Below are 24178 nucleotides of genomic sequence, written 5' to 3'. Positions count from 1 at the left end.
AATTGGCGGGAAAAAAGACAATGGGGGCTCGAGTCCACAAAGCAATCCCCTCAGAAGCCCCCTCATGGCCGTCGATGCTCTATCCACTGCTGGACAAGGTCCTCCCCCACACCGTATTACACTGGTCAACAAAAAAAACTTTTTTCTGGCCTGGACTTTTGCAGCTGTTTTAGATTAATTTCAGGGTGCCGATTCCAAATCTGATCTCAGATTTGCTCTATCACATCTCATTTTTAAATCCTTTATATTAAGTTCACTTGCTTGCGCGCTTACGACCGTGCAAATCTTTCGGTCGTTTTTTAACCCACTTCCCGTGATCCAATCGAGCTGACATTTTGCACACAGACTCGTTGTGCGTGATAATTTATTTTCGTGAAATTTTTTTTGTAAAATGTTACACTTTTTAGGAATTTTTTTTATATTTAATTACCAATTGCTTAATGGTGGCAGGCAGTCATCTGACCCATAGGTGGCAGCCATCTCAAGCCAGAGGACGAGAGGACTCTAGCCGCCACGCATATAAAGGATTTATAGTGAAAAACTTTGTTTTTACGGGTTAATTTTTTATGCTATCGGCATACCCCATTTTCATTGATTTTACCCGAAATTAACTCTGTCACTTATGATTGCAAGTTGTTGCGAGTCAGTGACTGCTTTAGTGTTAAAATATAGAGCTGTATTTTTAGGATAGTGTGTTCATAATATCATTTTATGTAGATATCCACATTTATTTAATATTTTTCTTCTGCAGTTTTTATTTAAAATGCAATATTTGATATCTCACAAACTGATGCGATGGACAAAAACTGATGCCAGATTTGGAATCGACACCCCAAAATTACCTTAAACCCGTTGGAATACCTTATGCCAGAAAAAGTGTGTTGACCAGTGTAATTTGATAAGGACGAGGTGTTGAAATCCCTCGCCTGGTATGCAACAGGCTTGTGGGTTCAATCCCGACCCCTGCTGTAAATTTTGAGTTTGCAGGTCTCGGACCGCGTGGATTTTTCTCCGGGTCCTCCGGTTTTTTCCCCCTCAACGTTTAGAATTTCAATCAGACGTTTAGAGTACTGTATCTGGCTGCTATAAACCTACACACGATGAGCTGTAATGTTTTGTGGCCAGGTCACTACTGAAAACGAGCTGTAACAGCTCAGTGGGGGCCTTACCTGGTAAAATAAAAAGTTTAGTTTTTAATTCCACACCTGTCAACCCCTTACGGTTTATTCGTATTCTTGTACAGGGAAATTTAGTTTCAATTCAGCCAACATTTTTTTTGTTGATTTGTTTCTCTTGTGATGAGATGTTGTAGTTTGAACGTTGATATTTATAAGGTCACGGGGTGACCAGTAAGGTCTGAATTGGTCGAATAGGGTAGGCACTGATCAGGGGTTGATAGGTATGTAATGGTGCGTTAGCAGTGGTGCAGACAACACAACATTCACTCGTCAATAACTCTTGGCCTTAAAATGAAAAAAAAATGTGACTGTGTGAGCAATGGCACTTAATAGCACACTGGGCCACTGCCCAAACAATATTTTTTTCTTTTAAGGGCACATTTATTGACGCACGTGGAGTTTTTTTTATTTGACCATAATTTACCACACTTGGCAGCGTAGGTTAAAGGCGGGGAGCCATAGATGTGGGAACAAGGCAACTTGTTATGTTTCGTTACAAACTCTGCAGCAACGGAAAATAAAATGGACACATTTGAAATGGTGGCCATTTGTTTTATTAGTTCCGATTAAGTGCGGCGGTGTACAAGTAACAATAATTCACAGTTGGGTGCTCACAACCACCAGTCGTCCTCCACCAACAGATGCTTTCAATATGACTTCACTGCTGTGCAAACTGGCGCAACAAAAGACCACAAGGGCGTCCCCCCTGCTTAGGCAAGCTGCCATTAGGGTCCCCTCGGCTATACAATCTGCACTCTGAGACCATGGGGCCAATGCTGGGCCGACGGTTCTGACCACATTCCAACCTCCCGAAGGCACGCACCCACACCACATTAAGGCCACATTTTAAATGCAAGTGTTACGAATAAAAAGGTATTGAACGTCAGTGCACTTTTAGGATTCCAAATTACCGCGACAAAAAAAATACCCACAGTAAAAACGCAGACACTTGACGTGCCGCGACTTCACAGGTGAAAATTCCTTGAGTCTTGCATAGGGTTGACGCCTGTCCTGGGTTTTCTCCAAGGCCATCCTTCGAGGTAGTTGCTGTCCTTGGAACTCTGTCAATCTTCCCGGGACATTTGAAAGTCCCAATGTTTTTTCACGTGTGCGTAATGTACTCCTGGAAAATGTATTTACATGCAGCTCTATCCCTCTTCCACCATTGTGAGAAATTATCATCTCGTTGCTCAGATTTTTGTCCCTCAGGAGATAGAGACCCCCCCCACCCCCTCCCTAGCATTAAATTTGACCTTACCCAAGGCACTGCCGCACCCCTACCCCGACGAGGTTTGCAGGAGGCACACACCGACGGAAACTTCCGACGCATCTTGCTCACTGGAAGAAGTCCCGGGCTCCAGGACCCGGCTGTTTTCCACCCATGGGTGGGCCGATTGCTCGAGCGAGCTGCCTAGAGCTCAGCGAGTGGACAGGCCGTGTGTGTGCGTCTCCCCCCATCCCCACACAAAAACAGGTGAATTAGAAAAAGGCACGGTCCCGAACGTGGGGACCTCGCGAGAATAACTCATCTGTGGAAGTCGTCGTTACTGTTGAGCCAAGGACCGATAAAATATCGACCGTGTATCAACGTGTTCGTCTTCCAGAGTGGAGCACAGCTACATTGCATCGGGATTTTTTACTTGAAATTTCTTTCCCCCTCCCCCCCCCAAATTTTATCCTAAATGTGCTGTCGGCATCACGTCAGGAGACTGAGAATCCATTCGGAGATCTCGCAGACCAGTGCAGATTTTTTTTTTAGAGAATTAACCCGTGGAAGCAGATATCAGAGCCACCCTTTAAAATCACTTTCGAGTGTCATTTGGTCCGAGCAATATGGGGGCAGCAATTCCCCACCTGCCTTGCTACGCAGGAGTAAAGGTCATCGCACGATAGTCAATACATTCTTAATTATTAGCCAGCTTACTCAAGACTGATGGCAACCTTTAGCACCTTGGTCTCAATTGTGCCCGTGTGAGGCTACCGACGTAATAGGCGACAACTGCACCACAGCGCCACTCCGTGTTCGTAGTGAGCAACAGACATAGGCGTGCAAAACAAACCCCCACATTAACGTCATTAGTACATAAGGTGCAACATCTTCAAATATTTCAATACTCCCTCTTAATTGCCGTCATTGTTATTATTCCTACAAACATTGTCGCCGTTTACTTCTTACGCCACCCTCCACTGCTGGCGCGCCGCAGTGCTCCTGACAAGTCCCCAACACCATCGCTACCCCAAATACTATTTGGTGGTGACAGCCTTGTAATGCTGGGGGGGGGGGGGGGAAACGGAGCCTTTGAAAGCTCAGCCCTGCTTAATTCTTAAAAGTCAAAAATTGTTGATACAAAACTAATACAAATGTAAGCATGGGCGTCGCAATCTTTCCCGATATGCACAGGGGGGGGGGCAGTTGAGCAGAAGGTGCGGTAGACAAGCAGGATGGTATCCGTTGTTCCTCACATCCTCTTTAGCAGTCGAGCCCATTTCACGTTGAATGTCGCACTCTCCTCCCCCACCCCCCCCCCCCCACTGTGAGTTGATGCATTTCCCCTCTTTAAAATCGAGGTTACAGCAGGGCTCATGGTGGGTGAGCAGAAGTGGCTGGCTGGCCGGCTGACCGGCCGGCCGAGCAAGCGAGTGAGCGAGCGAGCGAGCGGCCGTCACTTGGGGTAGCTGTTGTCGTCGGGGGTGTCGCTGTGAATGAGCCGGTAGCCAGGCCGACGCCGGTACAGGCAGTAGTGCTGCACGATGAACAGCAAGTCAAAGAGCACGGAGAAGAGGCCCAGGCCGAACTTGGTGAAGTCGCCGAAGATCAGGGTCCACTCGTCTGCGCGGGGGGAAACCCGACGGAGAGATGTCAGAGGGGTTAGCCTGATCAAGATATGGCTAAACAAAATCTGCGCATCGCAACAGGTGGCTAGAGCTAAAAGGGCTTAGCCCCCCCACCCTCAAAAGCTATTTTCCAGCTGGCGTTATTCAAACAGAGCGGATCGCAGTAAAACCTCTCGAAGGTCTGACTCGGCCAGAGTTTCAAACTCCAGTTTCGTTTAACCAGGTGAGAACTCGCGGGACTAGGACGGCCTATTTTGCAAGGGTGACCTGGGTACCTGCAAAAGAGAGTGTACAGCCACCACGAACAGGGCACCTTGTAGACCCACGCATTTAGAGGGTTTTTGTGTGTGCATAGACTCGCTACGCTTGAGAGCCTAGGTTCATCACAGGCAGTGGCTGAAAACTGGACTCGAACCCAGGATGCTAGTGACTGCCAGTGCATTTCTCCGACCTCTGAGCCACCGCACCACATCAAGGGACAAATTCTTACGAAAACCGATTTGACGCTCGAGTGTACGAATCATTTAACCGTTCTCTCTCGCCAAGACTGACCGGTCAGAATTTAATTAAAGATTTATTATTTTTGGCACGTTTGCCCCCTCATCTCATCTGTACCATCCGTCTCATTTGTACAATCTTGTTTGTACCATCTTGTCTCTCGCTTGTCTCATCCGTCTAATCTATAGTCTTGGCTAGACCGTCTGCCTTATCTGTGGTCTCATCTACAATGTCGGTCTAGGGTGTACCGTCTATCTCATCTGTACTGCGTCTTGTCTGCACTGTCCGTCTCGCTTGTACGGCCTGACCTGTTGTGCTGCATCTCCTCTACGAAGAAAAAGGTCCCCCGTATAGCCTATTAACAGACTGTAGGGGCAAGTCCTGTTAGCAACCACGTATGAAGGCCAGCACTGCACACGAGCGGGTGGGTCGCCAGCACCACGCCCTGCCGCCTTTGTCGCCCGAATGGCCACGTTTACGCATCGCACCAGGTACTCATTTGAGGCCGAGCCGACCTAGGGGAGGCCCAGGACCGGTTTATTTAAATAGTCACCGGTGTTGGTGGCCGTGAGCGGGAAGTAGATATCACAGTGATATACTCCCGCTACTCCCGACGCGGTTATCTGGCTCGACTACCCGAGTGTTAAATTGTATTCGTTGCTCTGCGCCACATCAGCCGTACGACAAGAAGAAGAATCTGGAATCGAACGCCGATCGCCGGGTTCGTCGCGTGGCAAGCACTAACCGCTGCACCACCGCTCCCCTCCTATCTCGTATACAATACCACTACCCGCCATTCACCACCAAGTGACGGTGACGTCACCACGGCGCTTGTGCCAGGCCAGGTGCACTTTGAGGCCACGTGAAGTGTCGAAGGCTCGCTAACAGCGGTCTTGGGACAGACCCAGGTGCCATGGGTTGGCTGACCGAGATGACCGGTAGATGCACCAGCTGTGCCAACTTGCTGTTCTTAGCCACCCTGCGCTTCGCTCATTGTTGTGAGCATCGCTCCTCTGCCCTGTCTACAAAAAGACAAAGATCTCCCCTATAGCCTTAACAGATTGTTGGGGCAAGTGCTGTTAGCAAGCACCTATAAAGGCCGGCACGGCACACGAGGGGGTGGGTGGCCAGCACCACGCCCGGCCGCCTTTGTCTCCCCAGCGGCGATGCTTATACACTGAACCAGGTACTCATTTGAAGCAGAGTCGACCTAGGGGAGCCCCAGGACTGGTTAACATAATCGTCACAGCTGTTGGCCGTGAGCGGGAATTCGAACTCGGGTCGCCGGGTTCATACCGCAGCGCGCTAACCGCTACAGTCTGGCACACGCAGCGTGCTTCCCCCCACCGTTGTTGTAGGACCTGATGAACATCTGCGCGAGGCTGAGCGTGCCGCCTGTCAGATCGAGCAGCACGTTGCCGATGCTCCAGCCCTCCGTGCTCTTGCGCTGGTAGTTCATGTACGCCTGCGGGTCCCCAGCACAGACCGGGACGACACACGCGCACACGCTCACGTAACCCGACAGCAGCGGCGCGGGCAAAAAAAATCTGTTATTACTATTAAACATTTTTTCTTTTACCAAGTAAGGCATGTCGAGCTATGTAGCTCCTTTTCAGAAGCGACCTGGTCCACAAATGGTAGCTCAACGAAATGGCTTATCACGTGGACATTTATAGCAGCTGAATGTATGTGTTGAACTTCTTGTGCACCGTACAAAGCCAACCGTGCTAATCGGAATGCATGTGGACTCTAAATGTGGAAGGAAAAACCAGAGGACCCAGAGAAAAATCCACACGACCCAGAGAGAGCATGCAAACTCCAGATATACAGGCGTCAGGGTCGGGATCAAATCCACAAACTCCTGTATACCAGGTGAGGGAGTTAACATCCCGCCACCGTGCAAAGTGGTTACAAGCAGGTGTCAGGGTCGGGATCGAACCCACGACCTCATGTATACCAGGCGAAGGGGGGTTAACATCTCGCCGCTTTGAGGCGAGGGGGCCAGGCGGGCGGCTCGCACCTGGGGCATGTACTTGACGAGCGTGATGACAAGCTTAATGTAGGAGAAGCCGTTGAGGAACTGCAGCCAGGAGACGGCGTGCACGGCCGCCGAGACGAGGTAGGCGAGCGCGAAGAGCCACGCGGCGGCCTGCAGCACCCAGGCGGGCACCGACACGTGCTGGCCTCCACGCTGCCAACACCCGCCACCACCGAGGGCAAAACAACAACAACAACACAGACAGAAAAACAACCCGGTGGCGGCCGTTAAAAAAAACTGCTGGAACAACTGCTGTTCGTGTAAACTTTGAATATACAGCAGGCGTGGCCAACCTGAAACAGACCATGAGCCAAAGAGTACCCCAGGAGTTCTGCAAAGAGTCAAGGTGTATATACAAGTATGTGTGTATATATTGACAGTTTTCGGCACAGGAGAGGGGACATTCATTATTCAATGAGACTCTGATAGCGCGTTCTACATGAGGTCCCTTCGATAAAGCCGCACGTGGGGGATTAAAGAGCAGAGCCGCACGTGGTGGATTAAAGAGCCGCACGTGACGCTAGAGATGCCAGATGGCCACCACTCATGCACAGTATTTTGCTCGTTATTCACGAACTTGCGATCTGCGATTTTGCTCAAAAACGCTAATCGCATCTGGAACTCTACACGACTGCATCGAGAAAGAGGGTGATGAGATCGTTACTGCATCCTACTATGCAGCATCATCACAAGTCAAGTAAATGTATTATGTACGATGCGAAAGGTCAACATGCATACACCACTATTATTTAATACTTTAATATACATCATTTTTAGGTACTTTATGTTTATTATCACCAATGTAATGTTTGTTTTATGATATTCGATAGCTTATTTTAGGCATTTATTTAAGCCAATTCATTTTCGTACAGCCAATATCATTATCCGCAAAATTCGCCATTCACGAGCATCTCCGGAACGTATCGCTCGTGGCAAATAACAAGGGCATGCCGTACACGTTGCCACCGACTGGTTCCAAACGCTGCAAGCCAGGGTGCTCGCCCACGCACGTCGCTCGCAACATTTCTCAAAACCTCCGGTCATCCTCGCAGCAGCGGCTTTTGGCTGGACATTGAACAAGGCGGTCACCGCATCGCGCGCATTGGGATGCGCTTCCGTGGCCGCCTGGAACACTCTTCCTTCCGATATTAGGAAGTCACTGGAGCTTTCGTGACTGCAGGGATTCATATTCTTGGTTCTCTCGGTAAAGTCACGTAGAATGGAAATAATAAAAAAATAAAAATAAAACATAATAAAATTATTCTCGCGACGTTTCGGCCACAACGCAAGCAGCCGTCCTCAGGTGAAGAACAGGTCTGTCGAGAAGACAGTCTGAATGACACGCCCCAGGCTTGGAGCGTCCAACCCAGCTTAAAAAAGACGCTCCAAGCCTGGGGTTGTCATTCAGACGCTGTCTTCTCGACAGACCTGTTCTTCACCTGAGGACGGCTGCTTGCGTTGTGGCCGAAACGTCGTGAGAATTATTTTATCATGTTTTATTTTTATTATTTTATTATTTCCATTCTACGTGACTTTACCGAAAGAACCAAGAAGAAGTCACTGGAGCTTTACACTTTAAAATCATCAATATTTATAAATAATTTTATTTCAAACTGCTTTTTGTGTTTTAGTTTGTTGTCCTTCCCCCGCAACTCCAATGAGCATGGTTGGCTACGTATGGTGCGAAAGAAGTTCAACATGCATACGCTACACCAATACACTCCTATACACTACACTACGCGATACGCTGCATTACTATACACTGCACCACTAAACACTACACTTACACCACTATACAAAATAGAAAATCAATTTCTTAAGAAGTTTTTTGTGTTTAGTTTGTTGTCCATTGCCCAGGCACCTCCAAATTATGACGGTTGGCTTCGTACGGCGTGAAAGAAGTTAACACACACACACACGTACACACGAATCTCCCAAGGAGTATGACGCCGACGACGCTCACCTCGTAGATGATGCACTGCGTGATGACAACGAGGCACGCGAAGATGGCGTGGAGACTGAACCCCGCGTCATTGAGGCTCACGGGGTTCACTCCGTCCGGGTACTGCACCAGGTACTCCTCCTGAACGGACACGAGAAAATCACCCCACCCCCCCACCGCCAAGCGTCGAGCGTCCAGCGCGTAACCCTGTTGACGCTTCTCCAACGGGCGTCCGTCCCCCATCCCCCCGTCACGTCTGTCGGCGATTATAAACAGCGTAGCGGTGTGCGTCGCGCGTGCCACTAGCAACCCCCCCCCAGGGGGGCGAGTGTGCGACGTCTTGGTCAACAAGGATAACCGCGCTCGAGAAAACGTAACTAACAGCAGTGTGACTTATACAAAACTTCATTATAACAAAGTTACGCTGCTATAACAATAATAATGTTACACTCATATTGGATCATCTTTAGGAGAGTTATCGCGACCACCACCTCCCCCAACCATGTTATAAATGGACAAAGCTAAACGCATTTATGCTTTCAACCACTCTTTACATGCCTCTAAGTTAATTATGGTCAGCCTAAAAACATTCTGCTGGAGTCTATGCACGCAATGGGGAATTCATTACTGAACATCGATTCATGTTTCTGAAATGTTTTTTTGATTTGTCATCGGACAAGTTGTTCTCGCTTCACTGCTGCAAAGTGTTTTATTTGTAAAGTGATGCGTCATCTTGGCGACCCGAGTCATTTAAATTGTCCTATGGTTATTGTTCGACTTGCATCCCACGGGGATTTTTGCACACAGCGTTGAAATGCGGTGTTTTTTCTGGAAGACTTTGCTGTTTTTTCCTGGATTTTTCTGTCGCGTGTCGTCACTTTAAGAGGTTTCTTGTTCATGTTTTTGTTTGTTGCGGTTGCACCAGAGTCAAGAGCCGCATGGCTCACAGGGTTATACCTAATAAATGAAACTGAAATAAATGAAATGAAACCGAATCACCCTTGCAAATGAGAATCATCCCAATCTCTTGAGTTCTCACTTAGTTAAAACAAAAATCAACTCGACTTTTAACACCCTTACCAATTCATCATCTCAATAAATGTACCCACTCACCACCTTAATCACCCACAATTTCACAAACTCCCTCACCCCCCCCCCCCCCGTCACTCATTCCTGCAAATTAAAACTCATCCCGGTCTCGCACGTCTGCTTGGAAACTTGGGTGCCAACCCCTTATCAGTGCCTACCTTATTACAGACCAATTCAGACCTTATTGGTCACCCCGTGCTCTTACAAATATTAACGTTAATTCTACAAAGTCCCATCACAAGGGAGAAACACAAACAAATAGACATTTTGTTGTTCCCGTATTGAAACGGCTGTACGCCGTATGGACCTGACAACTCAATTTCCCTGTGCAAGAATACGGGGTCAACTATATGGGTTGACAGCTATGAAAGTGTTGAAAAATACGAAGCAACCAACCGACACCGCCATTCCCCCCCCCCCACTCTACCACCACTTCCTACACAGACTGCTAGGGCGAGCAGCCGTGAGCGAGCACCTACGAAGCCCGGCACGGCACACGTGAGCGGCCACAGCGAGTCACCTTGACAGTGGGAATCCACAGCATGCCGATGTTGAAGAGGCTGTACGCCACGAAGCCAGTGAGATTCAGTGCCAGGAAGTCAAAGTTGAGTCCAACGACGCTGCAAAGACAAAGATCCCCCAGTATAGCCTTTACAGACCGTTGGGTCAAGTGCCGTGAAGAGAGCACCTATCAAGGCCAGAACGGCACATGGAGAGGGTGGGTGGCCAGCACCACACCCTTTGTCTCCCAAGTGGCAATGTTTTACAAATTGCACTAGGTATCCAATTGAGGCCGAGTCGACCTAGGGGAGGCCCAGGACCGGTTCAGAAACTTGTCACTGGTGTTGGCCGTGAACGGGAATCGAACTCGGGACGCCAGGTTCGTAGCGCAGTGTGCTAACCGCTACACTACCGCTCCACACGCACGAGGGAAAAACGGCGGTCTTACAACTTGCAAGGTCATGCACTCACAACGGCAGTTAAACTCATAAACACAAAGATCCCCCTTTTATAGCCTTAACAGAATGTTCGAGAGTACCTACGAAGGCCGGCATGGCACACGAGGAAGTGGGTGGCCAACACCACCCCCAGCCGCTTTTGTCTCCCCAGTGGGGATGTTTACATACTTCACCAGGTACTCATGAGGTTGAGCGGACCTAGGGAGGCCTAGGACCCGTTCAGATAATCGTCACCGGTGTTGGCCGTGAGCGGGAAGGAGAAGAGAGGGAATCGAAACGCGAGTTGCGAGGTTCGTAGCGCGGCGCGCTCACCGCAGCATCACCACTCCCCTCCTATCTCGTCTACAGCACAAGTCGGGTTGCCAGATTCATAGCGCAGCGTGCCAACCGCTGTTCCACACACTCCCCCCGCTCGTAGCGACATGGGGTCACACGCAACGGCGAATTCAACAACACACGGACAGCACGAGCAATGGGATGCCCGCAATGGCGCACGCTCTCAACGTCGCAAGTAAAACAAAAACACAACTCGCACCGGCGGACGACACCGCGCTCACGATGCCGTGCCCACACACCTCTTGCGCCGGTAATTCTCCAGGATCTGTGGGTAGAAGGAGATGGACCACGCCACGAAGTAGAGCCAGCCGATCACAACGTCGAGGAGGCGCAGAGCCTCACTGCGGATCACCTGGAAGCGAATCCGCACGGCGTCCACCCTGCACGGAGATGGACCGGGGGTGGGGGGGGGGCAGCACTGACCTCGGTGTGACCTCCAATGCCCGATGATACGACGACAACAAACCGACTCCAGCAGCGTGCGTGCACAACGACACCCCCCGCCGCCACGCCGTGGCTCGCGCCGTGGCTCGCGCGCCTAGAAACTTGTAGGGAAGCGGACCTTGCGATCTGGGAGGAGTTGCCATGGAGATGAGTGGTGACCTGACCCACGGCGACGGCCTTCACGAGGAACGGCACCAGCCGCGATTGTGCGGGCAACATCACCTGCGGAGCGGAGAGACGCGGGGCGGAGAGTGCGAGCGAGTGTGAGAAAGTGTGGCATTGTGAGAGTGAAAGTGTGCGAGTGTGATTGTGTCAAATAATATAGCGTGTGGGCGAGCGTGTGGGCGAGCGGCATGTGGGCGAGCGTGCGGGCGATAGCACTGACGCTGTCAGGCAGCTCCACAATGGTCACGTTCTCAGAGTGCTGCGTGATGTTGAACGTGAGAACCACACTTTTCGCGAGTGTTCCACTGCTCACACAACACAAAACACACACAACACACTTATGATATTAACAAGAGCGAAATTTGAAAACGCGAATGAGATCTCGCCGACTTAAATGACCGTGACTCGGAGGCGTAGAGCATCGAGCATACGCATCACACGACACAACACACACCACTCGCGTCATCAACACACATCACACACCACTCGCGTCATCAACAAACATCACACGAGAACGCATGCACACATCACACAACAAAGCTTACACACATCATCATACCGGTCAACCCATACGGTTTACCCGTATTCTTGTACAGGGAAATTGAGTTTTCAAGTCTATACAGCACAGCCGTTTCAATACGGGAACAACAGAATGTCTATTTGTTTGTGTTTCTCCCTTGTGATGGGACTTTGTAGAATGAACGTTAATATTTGTAGGGGAACGGGGTGACCAATAAGGTCTGAATTGGTCTGTAATAAGGTAGGGGACTGATAAGGGGTTGACAGGTACGCATCATCAATGCACATCACTCATCGCGCATACAGTGAGCCAGTGTCGGCCTCCTTAGTTGGGGGGCGGTGGCGCTCACCTAAGTGTCAGGGTCACGTTCAAGGAGCTTCCGTTGGTCAGGACGACCTCCTCGGGGGCGCTGACAGTCACAGTGGCTGGGCACGAGGGTTCAGTGAATACGGTCAAGCAAGGTCAACATCTCTCTGGTAACACCATCACCAACATGACAATCAACACCGACATCGCAAATCAATCACCCTGAAAAAAAACCACCATTACAAACATCGCCATTAACCACGAGCTCCTTAACAGTAATCATGAGCATTCATAATGAACGTTTTTGGTTTAGATCGCGTTATTTATAAATGTGTCGTAACCCTCCACAACCCGACACGGCCAATCAGTAAAAAAAAACTATTCTGGCAAATCTCCCGATGATGCTGGATGTAATGACCAGCAAAACGTCGTACTAAAAAAATTTCAATGTTGTGGATTCACACTTCAACACACCGGTGGGCTAAAGTAAAGTAGTGAACTATTTGTCTTTTGTCAACGTGACACTTTACCGAGTGGCCGTGTCGGGTGGTGGAGGGTTACGACACATTTATAAATAACGCGATCTAACCCCAAACACGCTCATTAGGAATAATATTGGTCGCGAAAGCCTCCGTGTTAAATCAGTCATGTAATCATTATCACCATCAACACCTGCATACCCATCGCCTTCATCAGTAGAACTTCCACCGCAACCATCAATACCACCATCACCATTCGCTATCATCATCATCACCACCACCAGTGTTGCACTCACCGGATCCATACTTCGCAGTCCCGAGCACCATCAGCGTAGTAAACCAGAGCAGAGCCATCGTCTGTGACACAGACATCATTGAGCATAAGCCATCATCACGCTAGCTCCGATCCATCCTCACAGCGGCTTCTGGCTGGCCATCGAACAAAGACGGCCGGTCACCGCATCGCGTGGCGCTTTCAGATGTGTTTCTGCGGCCGTCTGGAACGCTCTTCCATCCCATATTAAGAAGCCGCTGGGAGGACATGCACTTTCAAATCATCGTCTAGATTAGCAAACTCATTTCTTGAGAACTTTTTTTCATGTCGAGTGAGTGGTCGTTCCCCCGCACCTCCGATTAGCACGGTACAGTGCGAAAAAAGTTACATTACCACCACTCCCATCACCACCGCGTAAACACTCTGGCAGTGTGTATAGGACGAGCACGGCTCCCTTCTTTCCCACCCCCCTCCCCCTCGTGGAGGTGGTGACGATGACGATGAGGAGCTCTACCCCCCCTCACCCGGATTTGAACTTGACCCCTTCAAATCGGACAGAATCGATCGCTTTTCGCCTCAACGACAATAGCCACGATGGTGATTTCACATTCCCCGTTTACCGTACAACAACACCCATCATCGGCCTGACACGGTTACTAAATAAACAACAACGTCAACAACTTGCATCGCGCGATAGTAAGACGGCAACACCGAGGGTGCGAAACAACGTCGACGGTAATGACGCCGCCAAGGGAAGATCGACAACGACTCTGAACGCTGCACCGACGGCACCATTGTAAACAACAACACCACCACCACCACCACCACAAACAACAACACCACAAACAACAACAACACCACAAACAACAACAACACCACAAACAACAACAACAACACCACAAACAACAACAACACCACCACCACAAACAACAACACCACCACCACAAACAACAACACCACAAACAACAACAACACCACAAACAACAACACCCACACGCGGCAATCCCCGTGGTAGTGGAGTTACGGGGCTCGGAGCGAGCGCCTCTCGAAATGTGACGGATGAGAGTTAAACAAAAATACCCTGGTCGACTCAGCCCATCATCGCTCCCTCTCGGGGCCGATAAAATAAGAACCGCTTTGTTCTGTAGGCGGAAGAGGGACCGGGGGGGCGTCAAGATTTGGTTGTGCTACGGACAGACTTGCTCCCATACGAACGGGTAATTTCCACCACTGGGCTTTGCGGGCGTGGGGGGGGGGTATGCCGGCACAGGAACTAACTTCTAAATGACGCTTCAACAACGACAACCACCACCACCACCACACGGCACCGGCAAATACCCGCGGACACCGCAGCGACCCCGTCACACCGCGACCGGTACCACCGATGATGTCGCGATCGCCAGGGTGCCCAGGAACCACGGCCTCACTCGAGTCCCCAGGGACCCCTTCTCCCCGGCCTTCCCCTCCAGCGGTGGAGAGAACCTGACCCGTGAGATGCGTCCACGCGCACCGCTGCGTTAAGTCCGAGACGGGGGGGGGGGGGTGGTGGTGGTGAGGCAGCAGCAGCAGCACCACGAAGCAAAACACGACAGCGGAGCCGGAACCAAAAAGTTCCCCGCGGGGACCCTTTTAAAGGTAACGCGCGCGTCACGAGATCCGTCACGTGAAGAGGGCTTAAGGCGAACGTCACTTCCGTTAATAGCCCCTCCCCCCGCCTTGACACGCGCGACCACGCCCCCTTGTTTTCAAGACCCGCCCCCAGCAGACAGCCCCCGACCCTTGTTACAAGCCCCGCCCCCAGCGTACAAGCCCCATCCCCAGCGTACAAGCCCCATCCCCAGCGTACAAGCCCCATCCCCAGCGTACAAGCCCAGTCCCTTGTTACAAGCCCCGCCCCCAGCGTACAAGCCCCGCCCCCAGCGTACAAGCCCCATCCCCAGCGTACAAGCCCCGCCCCCAGCGTACAAGCCCCGCCCCCAGCGTACAAGCCCCGCCCCCAGCGTACAAGCCCCGCCTCTTGTTTATAAGCCCCGCCCTCAGTCTACAAGCCCCGCCCCGTTGTTTATGAACCACGGGCCCTTGTTATAATCTCCGCCTCTTGTTTATAAGCCCCGCCTTTGTAACCCATCCCATTGTAAGATGAGTCCGGTCTCACGTGGTCCATGAGGCCGTGGGTTCGACCCCGGACCCAGACGATGCCTGTTGTAGTAGATGTAAAAAGCTGTAGTCCGCGTGCTCTCTCTCTCTCCCCGTGGTGGTGGAGGCGTGGATTGTTCTCCTCTGCCCGTTTTGCCTACACCGCTCCCCATTGAGATGTAACAGTGCGTTTAGATTCGTTCACTGATGCTTTAAATCCCCACGTGTTGGTGCTGATGATATCTGCCGACTTACTATGACGAGCTATCATCACGTGTGGACAGGTTGCCTCGAGGGAAAAATATATATATGATAGCTCAGTGGGCTTTACATCGTAGAAAATGTAAATTAAATAATAAATATTATTTAAATTTTTTTTTGAAAATAATAAAAGTTTAGTGGATGGGAGGAGGGAGGCATTATCAGCAACGAACTTTTTCCAAATTAATTTAGAGTAACGTTGTAAATGAGACACAGACTCAACGCCACGTGTCATGAATGCAGGGGCTTATTGTATCACAGCGTGACCACAGACGCTTGGCTGCCTCTCGTCCAGCGCTGCGGAGACGGCAGGGGGGGGTTGGTGGATCACGCACAGATGGGCTGTGAAACTCCCCGTCGAGGACGAACCATAACCCTGGCTCGCCAGGAGAGGGCGGTGCAGTAACGCAAAGTGTGCTGCTAATCTTCTTGGTTCTTTCGGTAAAGTCACGTAGAATGGAAATAATAAAAATAAAACATAATAAAATAATTCTGAGAATTATTGTATAATGTTTTATATGTATTTTGATTATTTTATTATTTCCATTCTACATAACTTTACCGAAAGAACCAAGAAGATGAATCCCTGCAGTCACGAAAGCTTCAAATCGAAATGTGCTGAAAATCTCCATCTGTTACCAGAATCCCACCCCACTACACACAAGAAGGGCTCACAAGGGGCCGTCCATAAATGACGTCACGCACCTAGGGGGGGTCAGACATTTGTGACGATGTGTGACGAGGAGGGGGGGGGTTGATAAATGTGACGTCACATCAAAATGCGCAACTTTAAATAAATAAACAACACGTTATACAATAGTTTAAAGCGATTTGAAGCATGTTTTATTTTTTTTGTGGGGGGGGGGGCGCAGAGCTTTGTGACATCATATTTGAGGGGGGGTGACTTTTTGTGACGCCGTGTGACGACGGAGGGGGGGTCAAAATCGTCCAAAATCGCGTGACGTCATTTATGGACGGCCCTCAAGTGGCGTCATCACATCTATCCCTTTGTTTAAGGAACGAAACAGGAGGATTTCTCCATAAATCGGTCTGTCCGCCTGATGATGCCGGTTGTAATTACTGGCAAAACGTCGTACTCAGATTATAAATGTCATGGATTCGCTCTCCAACACACCGGTGTGCTGTACTAGTGACGAACTGGCCTGTTCTAATCTTGATTTGAAGCTTTCGTGACTGCAGGAATCCATACTCTTTGGTTCTTTCGGTAAAGTCACGTAGGTAGAAATGAAATAAAACAAATCACGAAGTTTCGATTACAACACAAACAATCATCATCAGGTCGGAAAACCACAGCAAGAACATTTTTGTTTTGTTTTGTTTACGTGATAAAACTTACTAATTGGCTGTGTTGAGTGGTGGTGGGTTTAACGACACATTTATACAGGGGTGCGTAAAAAAATATGTTTAAACACTTCTGAGAGTTTGCAACAACGCCTCGAGACATGTGCCTCCTCCGAGCTCTGGAGACCACCTGGAGAAGATTCCAGGCGCGTTGGCAACGACGGCAAACAAGTGGAGACTCTGTGACTTTTTAAAAGCTATTACATTCCTGCGGAGGGAGCTGGTAGGAACGTTGGGTTGCTCGGTCAATGGCCAGGGTCAACGGCGGCGTGGTGTATTCCGCAAATATGCCGGCGTGAGTAGGTTAAACGTTGAGTTTAATAAGGGCACCACGGGGTGACCAGCCCCTCCCCACCCAGCACCACCCCTCCCACCCCCCACCCAGCCCCTCCCCACCCTCCCCTCCCCACCCAGCCCCTCCACACCCGTCCCACCCAGCCCCTCCCCACCCTCCCCACCCAGCCCATCCCCACCCTCCCCACCCAGCCCCTCCCCACCCTCCCCACCCAGGCCCTCCCCACCCTCCCCTCCCCACCCAGCCCCACCCTCCCCACCCAGCCCCTCCCCACCCAGCCCCTCCCCACCCTCCCCACCCAGGCCCTCCCCACCCTCCCCTCCCCACCCAGCCCCACCCTCCCCACCCAGCTCCTCCTCACCTTTCCCACCCAGCCCCTCCCACCCTCTCCTCCCCACCCAGCCCCTCCCCACCCTCCCCTCCCTACCCAGCCCCTCCCTCTCCACCCAGCCCCTCCCTGCACGACGGACACAATAATCCCCTGTGGGCAGGTGTCACCAGGAGGTTCCTACCAGTATTAACATTACATTTGTTATCACGTTACAGTGCAGTAGTATCCGTTCTTTTTCCATGAAAAACGATAGGCTCACGCAAGTGTTAACATTTTTTGAAGCGCCCTATGTTGACGCGATCTAACCTAGCAAACCTTTATTACGGATGATATTGGTCGCGAAAGCCCGACTACGACTTAGACTACTTCGTGTTAAAACTGTTCCAAATTCATCCCAGTGGGAGTGGAGAAGGAGCCGTGCCCTAGCGTCTTCGCTCGCCGCCGGAAGCCACTGGGAAGCTATACGCACTTTTAAATCATCTCGATTTAATAAAAAAAACTCATCTCTTTAGAACTACGTTGTGTTTAGTTGGAGGGAAAAATTAAAGGGTGAAAAAATACGCAAAAACTTGGCGAATATTTGAGCAATTTAATTAAGTCCAGTTTTTGGCAGTTCGGGGAGAATCAAATATAATTATCAATGAAAAAGAATCGACATTCGGGGAGGGCATATTGCCGAACCAGCCCAACATAATTGTAACGATAGATAGATCGGCATCTGTAATGTGATATTCAGGTTGTTGGGGTTAGAAGGAGAGATCGTATTAAAGGGTCACTTATATTTAACGTGAAACCAGGACGTCATCAACTCAGCGAGTGGGGGGAAAGAGTGCAGCAGGGGAGAGTGCAGCAGGGGAGAGTGCAGGGGTTGGGGTGGAGGGGACGGGAAGTGCAGCTGTGTGTGGGGTATTGGGGGGGGGGGCTCTGGTGGGGGGTGTAAGTTTTGGGGGGCACGGGATGGGCCGGCCGGGTGGGGGTGGCTCCGGGCGCCACGTCGGCAGCTGTGGAGGTGGAGGAGGGAGGAGGCTCGTGAAGGACCGCTGCTTCTGGGCAAGTTGTCGGCAGCTCCACTCCCAGCAACAGCAGAGGGCAGAGAAGCTCTCCGGGCGGATACAATGTTTCAAGTTTCATTTATTAGGTACTAGCCCTGTGAGCCATTCGACTCTTAAGTCGGGTGCAACCGCAACAAACAAAATATGAACGGAGAACATCTTAAAGCGACAGAAACATCCCGGATAAACCAGAAAATCTTCCAAAAAGAAAAAAACCGCTGTGTGCAAAAATCCCAGTGTGATGCAAGTCAAACAATAACAATAACCATAATACAATTTTGATTACCCATATGTATGCGAAATCACCAATATAACGCTATAAAAACAATGTAACCACAGTAATCAAAGGAACTGTGATTTAATTTAACATTAAACGATATTATAACAAGTACGACCAAATTTCTAGATTTAAAGCTTTCGTGACTGCAAGGATTCATATTCTTAGGTTTTTTCGGTAAAGTCACGTAGGTAAAACATTAAAATTAATAAAAGTAAAATAAAATAAAAATAAAAATCACGACGTTTCGGAGGCAACACAAGCCTCCGTCTTCAGGTGGAACCGTCACAGCCACGACAGCTGTTATCAAGTAAATGAGGAGATTGCAGGAGCTACCACTCCGTTTATATAATGGTTGGAGAAGGGGGGTGGGTAAGGGCCAAGTACAGCACACTTTTTATTCATATGGTAAGGTGAGGCTTAAGAGGGTGAGTCTTTGTTATGGAGAGGTACGGTTTGTGACTCAACCTGTGACAAGGAGAAAACAACTAAACATGGTAAATCTGTAATAGTTGTCTGTCAAATAAGATTGGCAAATAAGTGTAGTTACATCTTTTTTGCATGGTTAATCACATCATCATTGGAAAGATGTGATTAACCCAGCTTATATATAAGCTCCTAGCTTGGCAGTGTCTCATTCTTCACCTGAGGACGGCTGCTTGCGTTGTAGCCGAAACGTCGTGAGAATTATTTTATTTTATTATGTTTTATTTTTTATTAATTTATTACTTCCCTTCTACGTGACTTTACCGAAAGAACCAAGAAGATGAATCCCTGCAGTCACGAAAGCTTTAAATCGAAATTTAAATAGACTTTTTAATAAATGCTTTCTCCCACAACATCAGAGTGCAGAGTCACATTAAATACGCAATACAATGACAATAGTTTAAAGCGATTTGAAGCATGTTTTATTTGGAGGGGGGGGGCAGAGCTTTGTGACGTCAAATTTGAGGGGGGTCTGACTTTTGTGACGCCGTGTGACGAAGGGGGGGGGGGGGTCAAAAATCGTCCAAAATCGCGTGACGTCATTTATGGACGGCCCCCAAGGCCCCACTGAGCTATGTAGCTCTTTTCCAGAAGCTGACTGGCCACAAATGATGGATAGCGCGACGAAGTGGCTTATCGTCATGTGGTAATGTAGAGCAGACAAATACCCCAAACGCATTACGTCGATTATGCATGGAGGTGAAAACCAAAATACCCAGAGAATTATATTTAAAAATTTTTTTTAAAACACGCTTTAATGTAATGTGCCGTACGAGTAATGGCAGAACTCCACGACTCCAGGAAGTGACCCCGAAGCTTGCCATAACGTAAAGGGAGCCGTGGTGATTTACAGCCAACGTGAGTTGAGCGTGGACAATTAGACCCAAGCCGAAACATAACATGTAAAAAAGAATGTAAAAAAATGTTGTATATTTTTTTATGATATAATATAGTATTGTCATCAGTATGACATAAGTATACCAAGTTTGCACTCGATACCACATTGGGAAGTGGGTGAAAAATGAGTTACAAGATTTGAGGATACAACAACAACAGACATAAGTGAGTTAATAGAAAGCGTGTAATAAAAAAAAATCCACGCGACCACGGGAAGAGAGAGACACGGAAACTCTAAATATACAGCAGCAGGCGTCAGGGTCTGGATCAAACCCACGACCACCTGCACACCAGGCGAGGGAGTTGACATTTCGCCACCATGGGAGCTGCGGTTGACTTTTCTGGAGAGTGTACGGCACGGAAACGCAGATGTCCCCGACTGCTCCTGCCCTCTTCCGCTGCTGCTCCTGCTGCTGCTATTCCTGCTGCTGCTCCTGCTGCTCCTGCTGCACATACCAAGGAAGGAGAGACAGCGAACTGCACCGATTGAGGTGGGCAACGCGAGGAGCGGTGGTGCAGTGGTTAGCGCACTGCACCGCCAAATCGCCGACGCCAAAATTCCCGCCCGCGACCGACGACAATAACAGTGACGAGTATTTGAACCAGTCGTGTGCCTCCCCTAGGTCGACTCAGCCTCAAACGAGTACCCTGGCGGGGTGTGTGAAGCAAGTCAGTTGACCACGTAGCCTCTCTCGTAGGGGGCCATCCATTTAGTACGTACGTATGGAGGGGGGAGGGGGGGTTGACCCAAATGCGTACGCTTGCGTATGGGGTAGGGCTAAATTATTAATTGATTTAAAATCGAAATCGCAATTAAAAACAATGCGATTAGCAAATCGCAAAGGCTGCGATTTTTTGCGATTTGAAAAGTCCTCTTACTTTCTTATTGGATTTTTTTTTATTATAACTTTATTTATTTAACATAACAATTGTTAATTGTTCTATGTTTGATTGTTCAATTTCAATAAAAGCATTTTAATAAATACATGTTGGAAGTAATTCATATCTTTTAAGTTCTCATCCTTGCATTAGAATATATAGAGCAGTTCACATTTTGATGGTATCCTGTGGCAATGCTTCACCACATGTTTTAAATCTATTACACAGTGAATATTGAACTGAAGCATCACTTTAATTTTTTTTGCTATCGCAAATCAAATCGCAATATCTGTCAGAAAAATCGCAATTTGATATTTTCCCCAAATCGTTCATCCCCAATGAGGGGTCTACTGACAATGTACGCATAGGAAACGGGGGGGGGGTGAAGCCTCAATAATAATTTGTCGACATTGGCCTTCAAATGAGTTAGATAGTCCAGCGATGGACAATCTGTTTGCTTAAACACGTTAATATTATTAATCCTTGATCGTTTCTGCGTGGATTAAATCTCGGCCGTTCTATAGGATTCGGGGGGTGCGTCAAGCGTACGTACGCAAGTGGGGGGGGGGGTAAAAAGCCCGCGTGCGTACAGGGAGGGGGGGGGGTCAAGTTTTGACAGATTTTTGCGTACCTACTCAATGGATGGCCCCTCGTAGGCGCTGCTCGCTAATGTAATTTTCCACAAACAGTACAGGGACTCCTAAACTTACGAATATTCGGAACTTTCAGAGATACGAACGAACCTATCCGTATGTCCAGTTGCCTGTTCGGCTCATGAGTCATAAGCTCAACCGCCGTGCAATAGATGGCGGTGGTGGCATCTACATCTGTATAACATGAAGAACCAGTGGCATCTACATCTGCAGAACGTGAAGGACCAGTGGCATCTACATCTGCAGAACATGAAGAACCAGTGGCATCTAAATCTGCAGAACGTGAGGGACCAGTGGCATCTACATCTGCAGAACATGAAGAACCAGTGGCATCTACATCTGCAGAACGTGAGGGACCAGTGGCATCTAAATCTGCAGAACGTGAGGGACCAGTGGCATCTACATCTACAGAACGTGAAGAACCAGTGGCATCTACATCTGCAGAACATGAAGAACCAGTGGCATCTAAATCTGCAGAACGTGAGGGACCAGTGGCATCTACATCTGCAGAACGTGAAGAACCAGTGGCATCTACATCTGCAGAACATGAAGAACCAGTGGCATCTACATCTACAGAACATGAAGAACCAGTGGCATCTACATCGACAGACATGAAGAACCGGTGGTATCTACATCTGCAGAACGTGAAGAACCAGTGGCATCTACATCTGCAGAACATGAAAAACATGTTTGGAATCAACAGGAATAAAGTTGGACTTGCGAACAAAATCGACTTATGAACAGACACCTCTGGAACCTCATAAGTAGAGGAGTGTCCGGTCGCCTGTTACGCCTATAGAGGAGGGTGGGGGGTGTCTGTGCGCAACACGCGGCTCTGGTGTGCCGCACGCGGGCGATCCATCACCGAGGTCACCTCACGCGACAGAGGCCATTGGCCTCCGCCTCCAGGAAAGTGACAGCCAAGGCGACTTTCGACTCTCCACGGAATTGTGCACCGAGGGCGACTGCTCTCCACGACGGGTCCTGGAGAGACCCGGACCCCCCAACCGCGGCCGCCCTCGGACCCCCACCCCCAAGTCCTCCCCCCGCATCCCAAACCCCTGGACCCCCGCACCCCTCCACCGACCCCCACCTCCCCGGACCCCCACCGCCCCCGGAGCCCCCCCCCCCTCGCACCGCCACGGACCCCCTCCCCCCTCCCAGAGGAACGATATCGAATCCACGACCTCCTGCATACCAGGCGAGGTAGTTAACATCTCTACGGAGAGAGATAGAGACATACAAGCTCCAAATATACAGCAGGCGTCAGGGTCAAACCCACGACCTCCTGCATACCAGGCGAGGTAGTTAACATCTCGCAATCGTGGGGAAGCATGGTAACAAAACAAAAAAAACCTTACATGGGGAGGCCTTCGCCAGCAGTGGATTGACAAATGGCTGTAAACTGTTAATCCGTTAAGTTCAGTATGCACGCACGTAGCCAACAAACCGAATGCCACAATCAGAGCAAGGCGATAACACTAACAGACGATACCGTTCAGTTAAGCTACGATTCATTTAATTGACCCCTCGATTTAATCCGAGTACCGTAGATGCCACTGACCGGATTGGAGCGGGAGGAGGGGGTCGCTTTTGGAGATCTCAGTAGTAGTGCGTTCCATTCTCTCCGGTGTAAATGCTGCCGTACTTGGAGAGGATGATGCCGTCCTCTTTCACGATGACGGACCGGTCCTCGGGGACATTGTAGTTGTTGCAGATGGGCGTCCCGTCCTCGTGCGTGACGGTGAGCAAGAAGTTGGAGCCATCCCAGCGGAGGAAGTCCTTGGATGCGATCTTCACGAAGCCGGGAGTGTTGTCCATCCCCTTGTAGGTGGACTTCTGACTGTAGCCCACACCCGCGTTCGCCTTCGCGCAAGAACTGTCCATGCCAACTTTGCCCTTAACGTGATATTTGGTTGTTTGCGTCTGCAAGTATTTAGAATCCGCGGGCACCACACGCACCAACACAACGCGTTGGCTACACGAGTTGAAGACGTGGAGCTGGCTGACCATGATGCCCTAAATGCCGACTGCCAGTGATCCCGCTCAAATTCTCGATGCTCCCCTCGACTCGACGCACACTCTATCTGTGTTTTCGAGAGTGTTCTTGGTAACCCCCCGTTTTATCGTGTTATGCCGTTGGTTATATTGTTGAACTCTTTGCCTATCGCATTGATGACGATTGTGGTGGAGGGGAGTGTGCGGAGGAGGTGTGGTGATTGTCGAGGTAGGCGAGTGAGGAGTTGACCTTTGGACGGCACAAGACCGAAACGAAATTAGGGAAGTGACCGTTTGGGCCCCCCAACCCGTGACCCCCCCCCCCCTCCACGCTCCCCAGGTATGGGGGAAGTCCCCGACTCTTGGACAACTATCCCCGTATTATTGTTTTAAAATCCAATTAAAGACTACATTTCTTTTTGCCTCACAACAGACCTTCCTGCCAAGTTTGGTAGACGAGTAAGGGGCCGTCCATAAATGACATCACG

At 49.7% G+C, this 24178-nt stretch overlaps 2 protein-coding genes across 7 annotated transcripts; both read right to left on the bottom strand.

The window, feature by feature from the left end:
- Positions 1 to 1546: 1546 nt before the first annotated feature.
- On the bottom strand, positions 1547 to 14693 carry CTNS (cystinosin, lysosomal cystine transporter). Of its 5 annotated transcripts, none has more exons than XM_078875082.1 (11): positions 14431 to 14693; positions 13086 to 13146; positions 12354 to 12429; positions 11705 to 11789; positions 11438 to 11541; positions 11115 to 11255; positions 10101 to 10200; positions 8513 to 8632; positions 6532 to 6702; positions 5859 to 5976; positions 1547 to 4008 (listed from the first exon to the last, which is right to left on the bottom strand). In XM_078875082.1, exons 2-11 carry the CDS (start codon positions 13141 to 13143, stop codon positions 3842 to 3844), a joined length of 1140 nt encoding a protein of 379 aa, XP_078731208.1. In that variant the 5' UTR covers positions 13144 to 13146; positions 14431 to 14693; the 3' UTR covers positions 1547 to 3841. The 5 variants fall into 5 exon arrangements, with proteins under 5 accessions (XP_078731208.1, XP_078731205.1, XP_078731207.1 ...); XM_078875079.1 differs by having other exon boundaries at positions 1548 to 4008; positions 14402 to 14693; XM_078875081.1 differs by having other exon boundaries at positions 1548 to 4008; positions 14443 to 14693.
- Positions 14694 to 18656: 3963 nt separating this feature from the next.
- LOC144946295 (uncharacterized) lies at positions 18657 to 23743 on the bottom strand. 2 transcript variants are annotated; one of them, XM_078875179.1, is made up of 2 exons: positions 23257 to 23743; positions 18657 to 20606 (listed from the first exon to the last, which is right to left on the bottom strand). In XM_078875179.1, exon 1 carries the CDS (start codon positions 23703 to 23705, stop codon positions 23295 to 23297), a length of 411 nt encoding a protein of 136 aa, XP_078731305.1. In that variant the 5' UTR covers positions 23706 to 23743; the 3' UTR covers positions 18657 to 20606; positions 23257 to 23294. The 2 variants fall into 2 exon arrangements, with proteins under 2 accessions (XP_078731305.1, XP_078731306.1); XM_078875180.1 differs by having other exon boundaries at positions 18657 to 20603.
- Positions 23744 to 24178: the final 435 nt, after the last annotated feature.

Source organism: Lampetra fluviatilis, chromosome 40 (assembly GCF_964198595.1).
Source record: "Lampetra fluviatilis chromosome 40, kcLamFluv1.1, whole genome shotgun sequence".
Classification (NCBI taxonomy): domain Eukaryota; kingdom Metazoa; phylum Chordata; class Hyperoartia; order Petromyzontiformes; family Petromyzontidae; genus Lampetra; species Lampetra fluviatilis.
The sequence above is the reverse complement of the archived record's forward strand: the minus strand, read 5'-3'. Positions and strand labels throughout refer to the sequence as shown.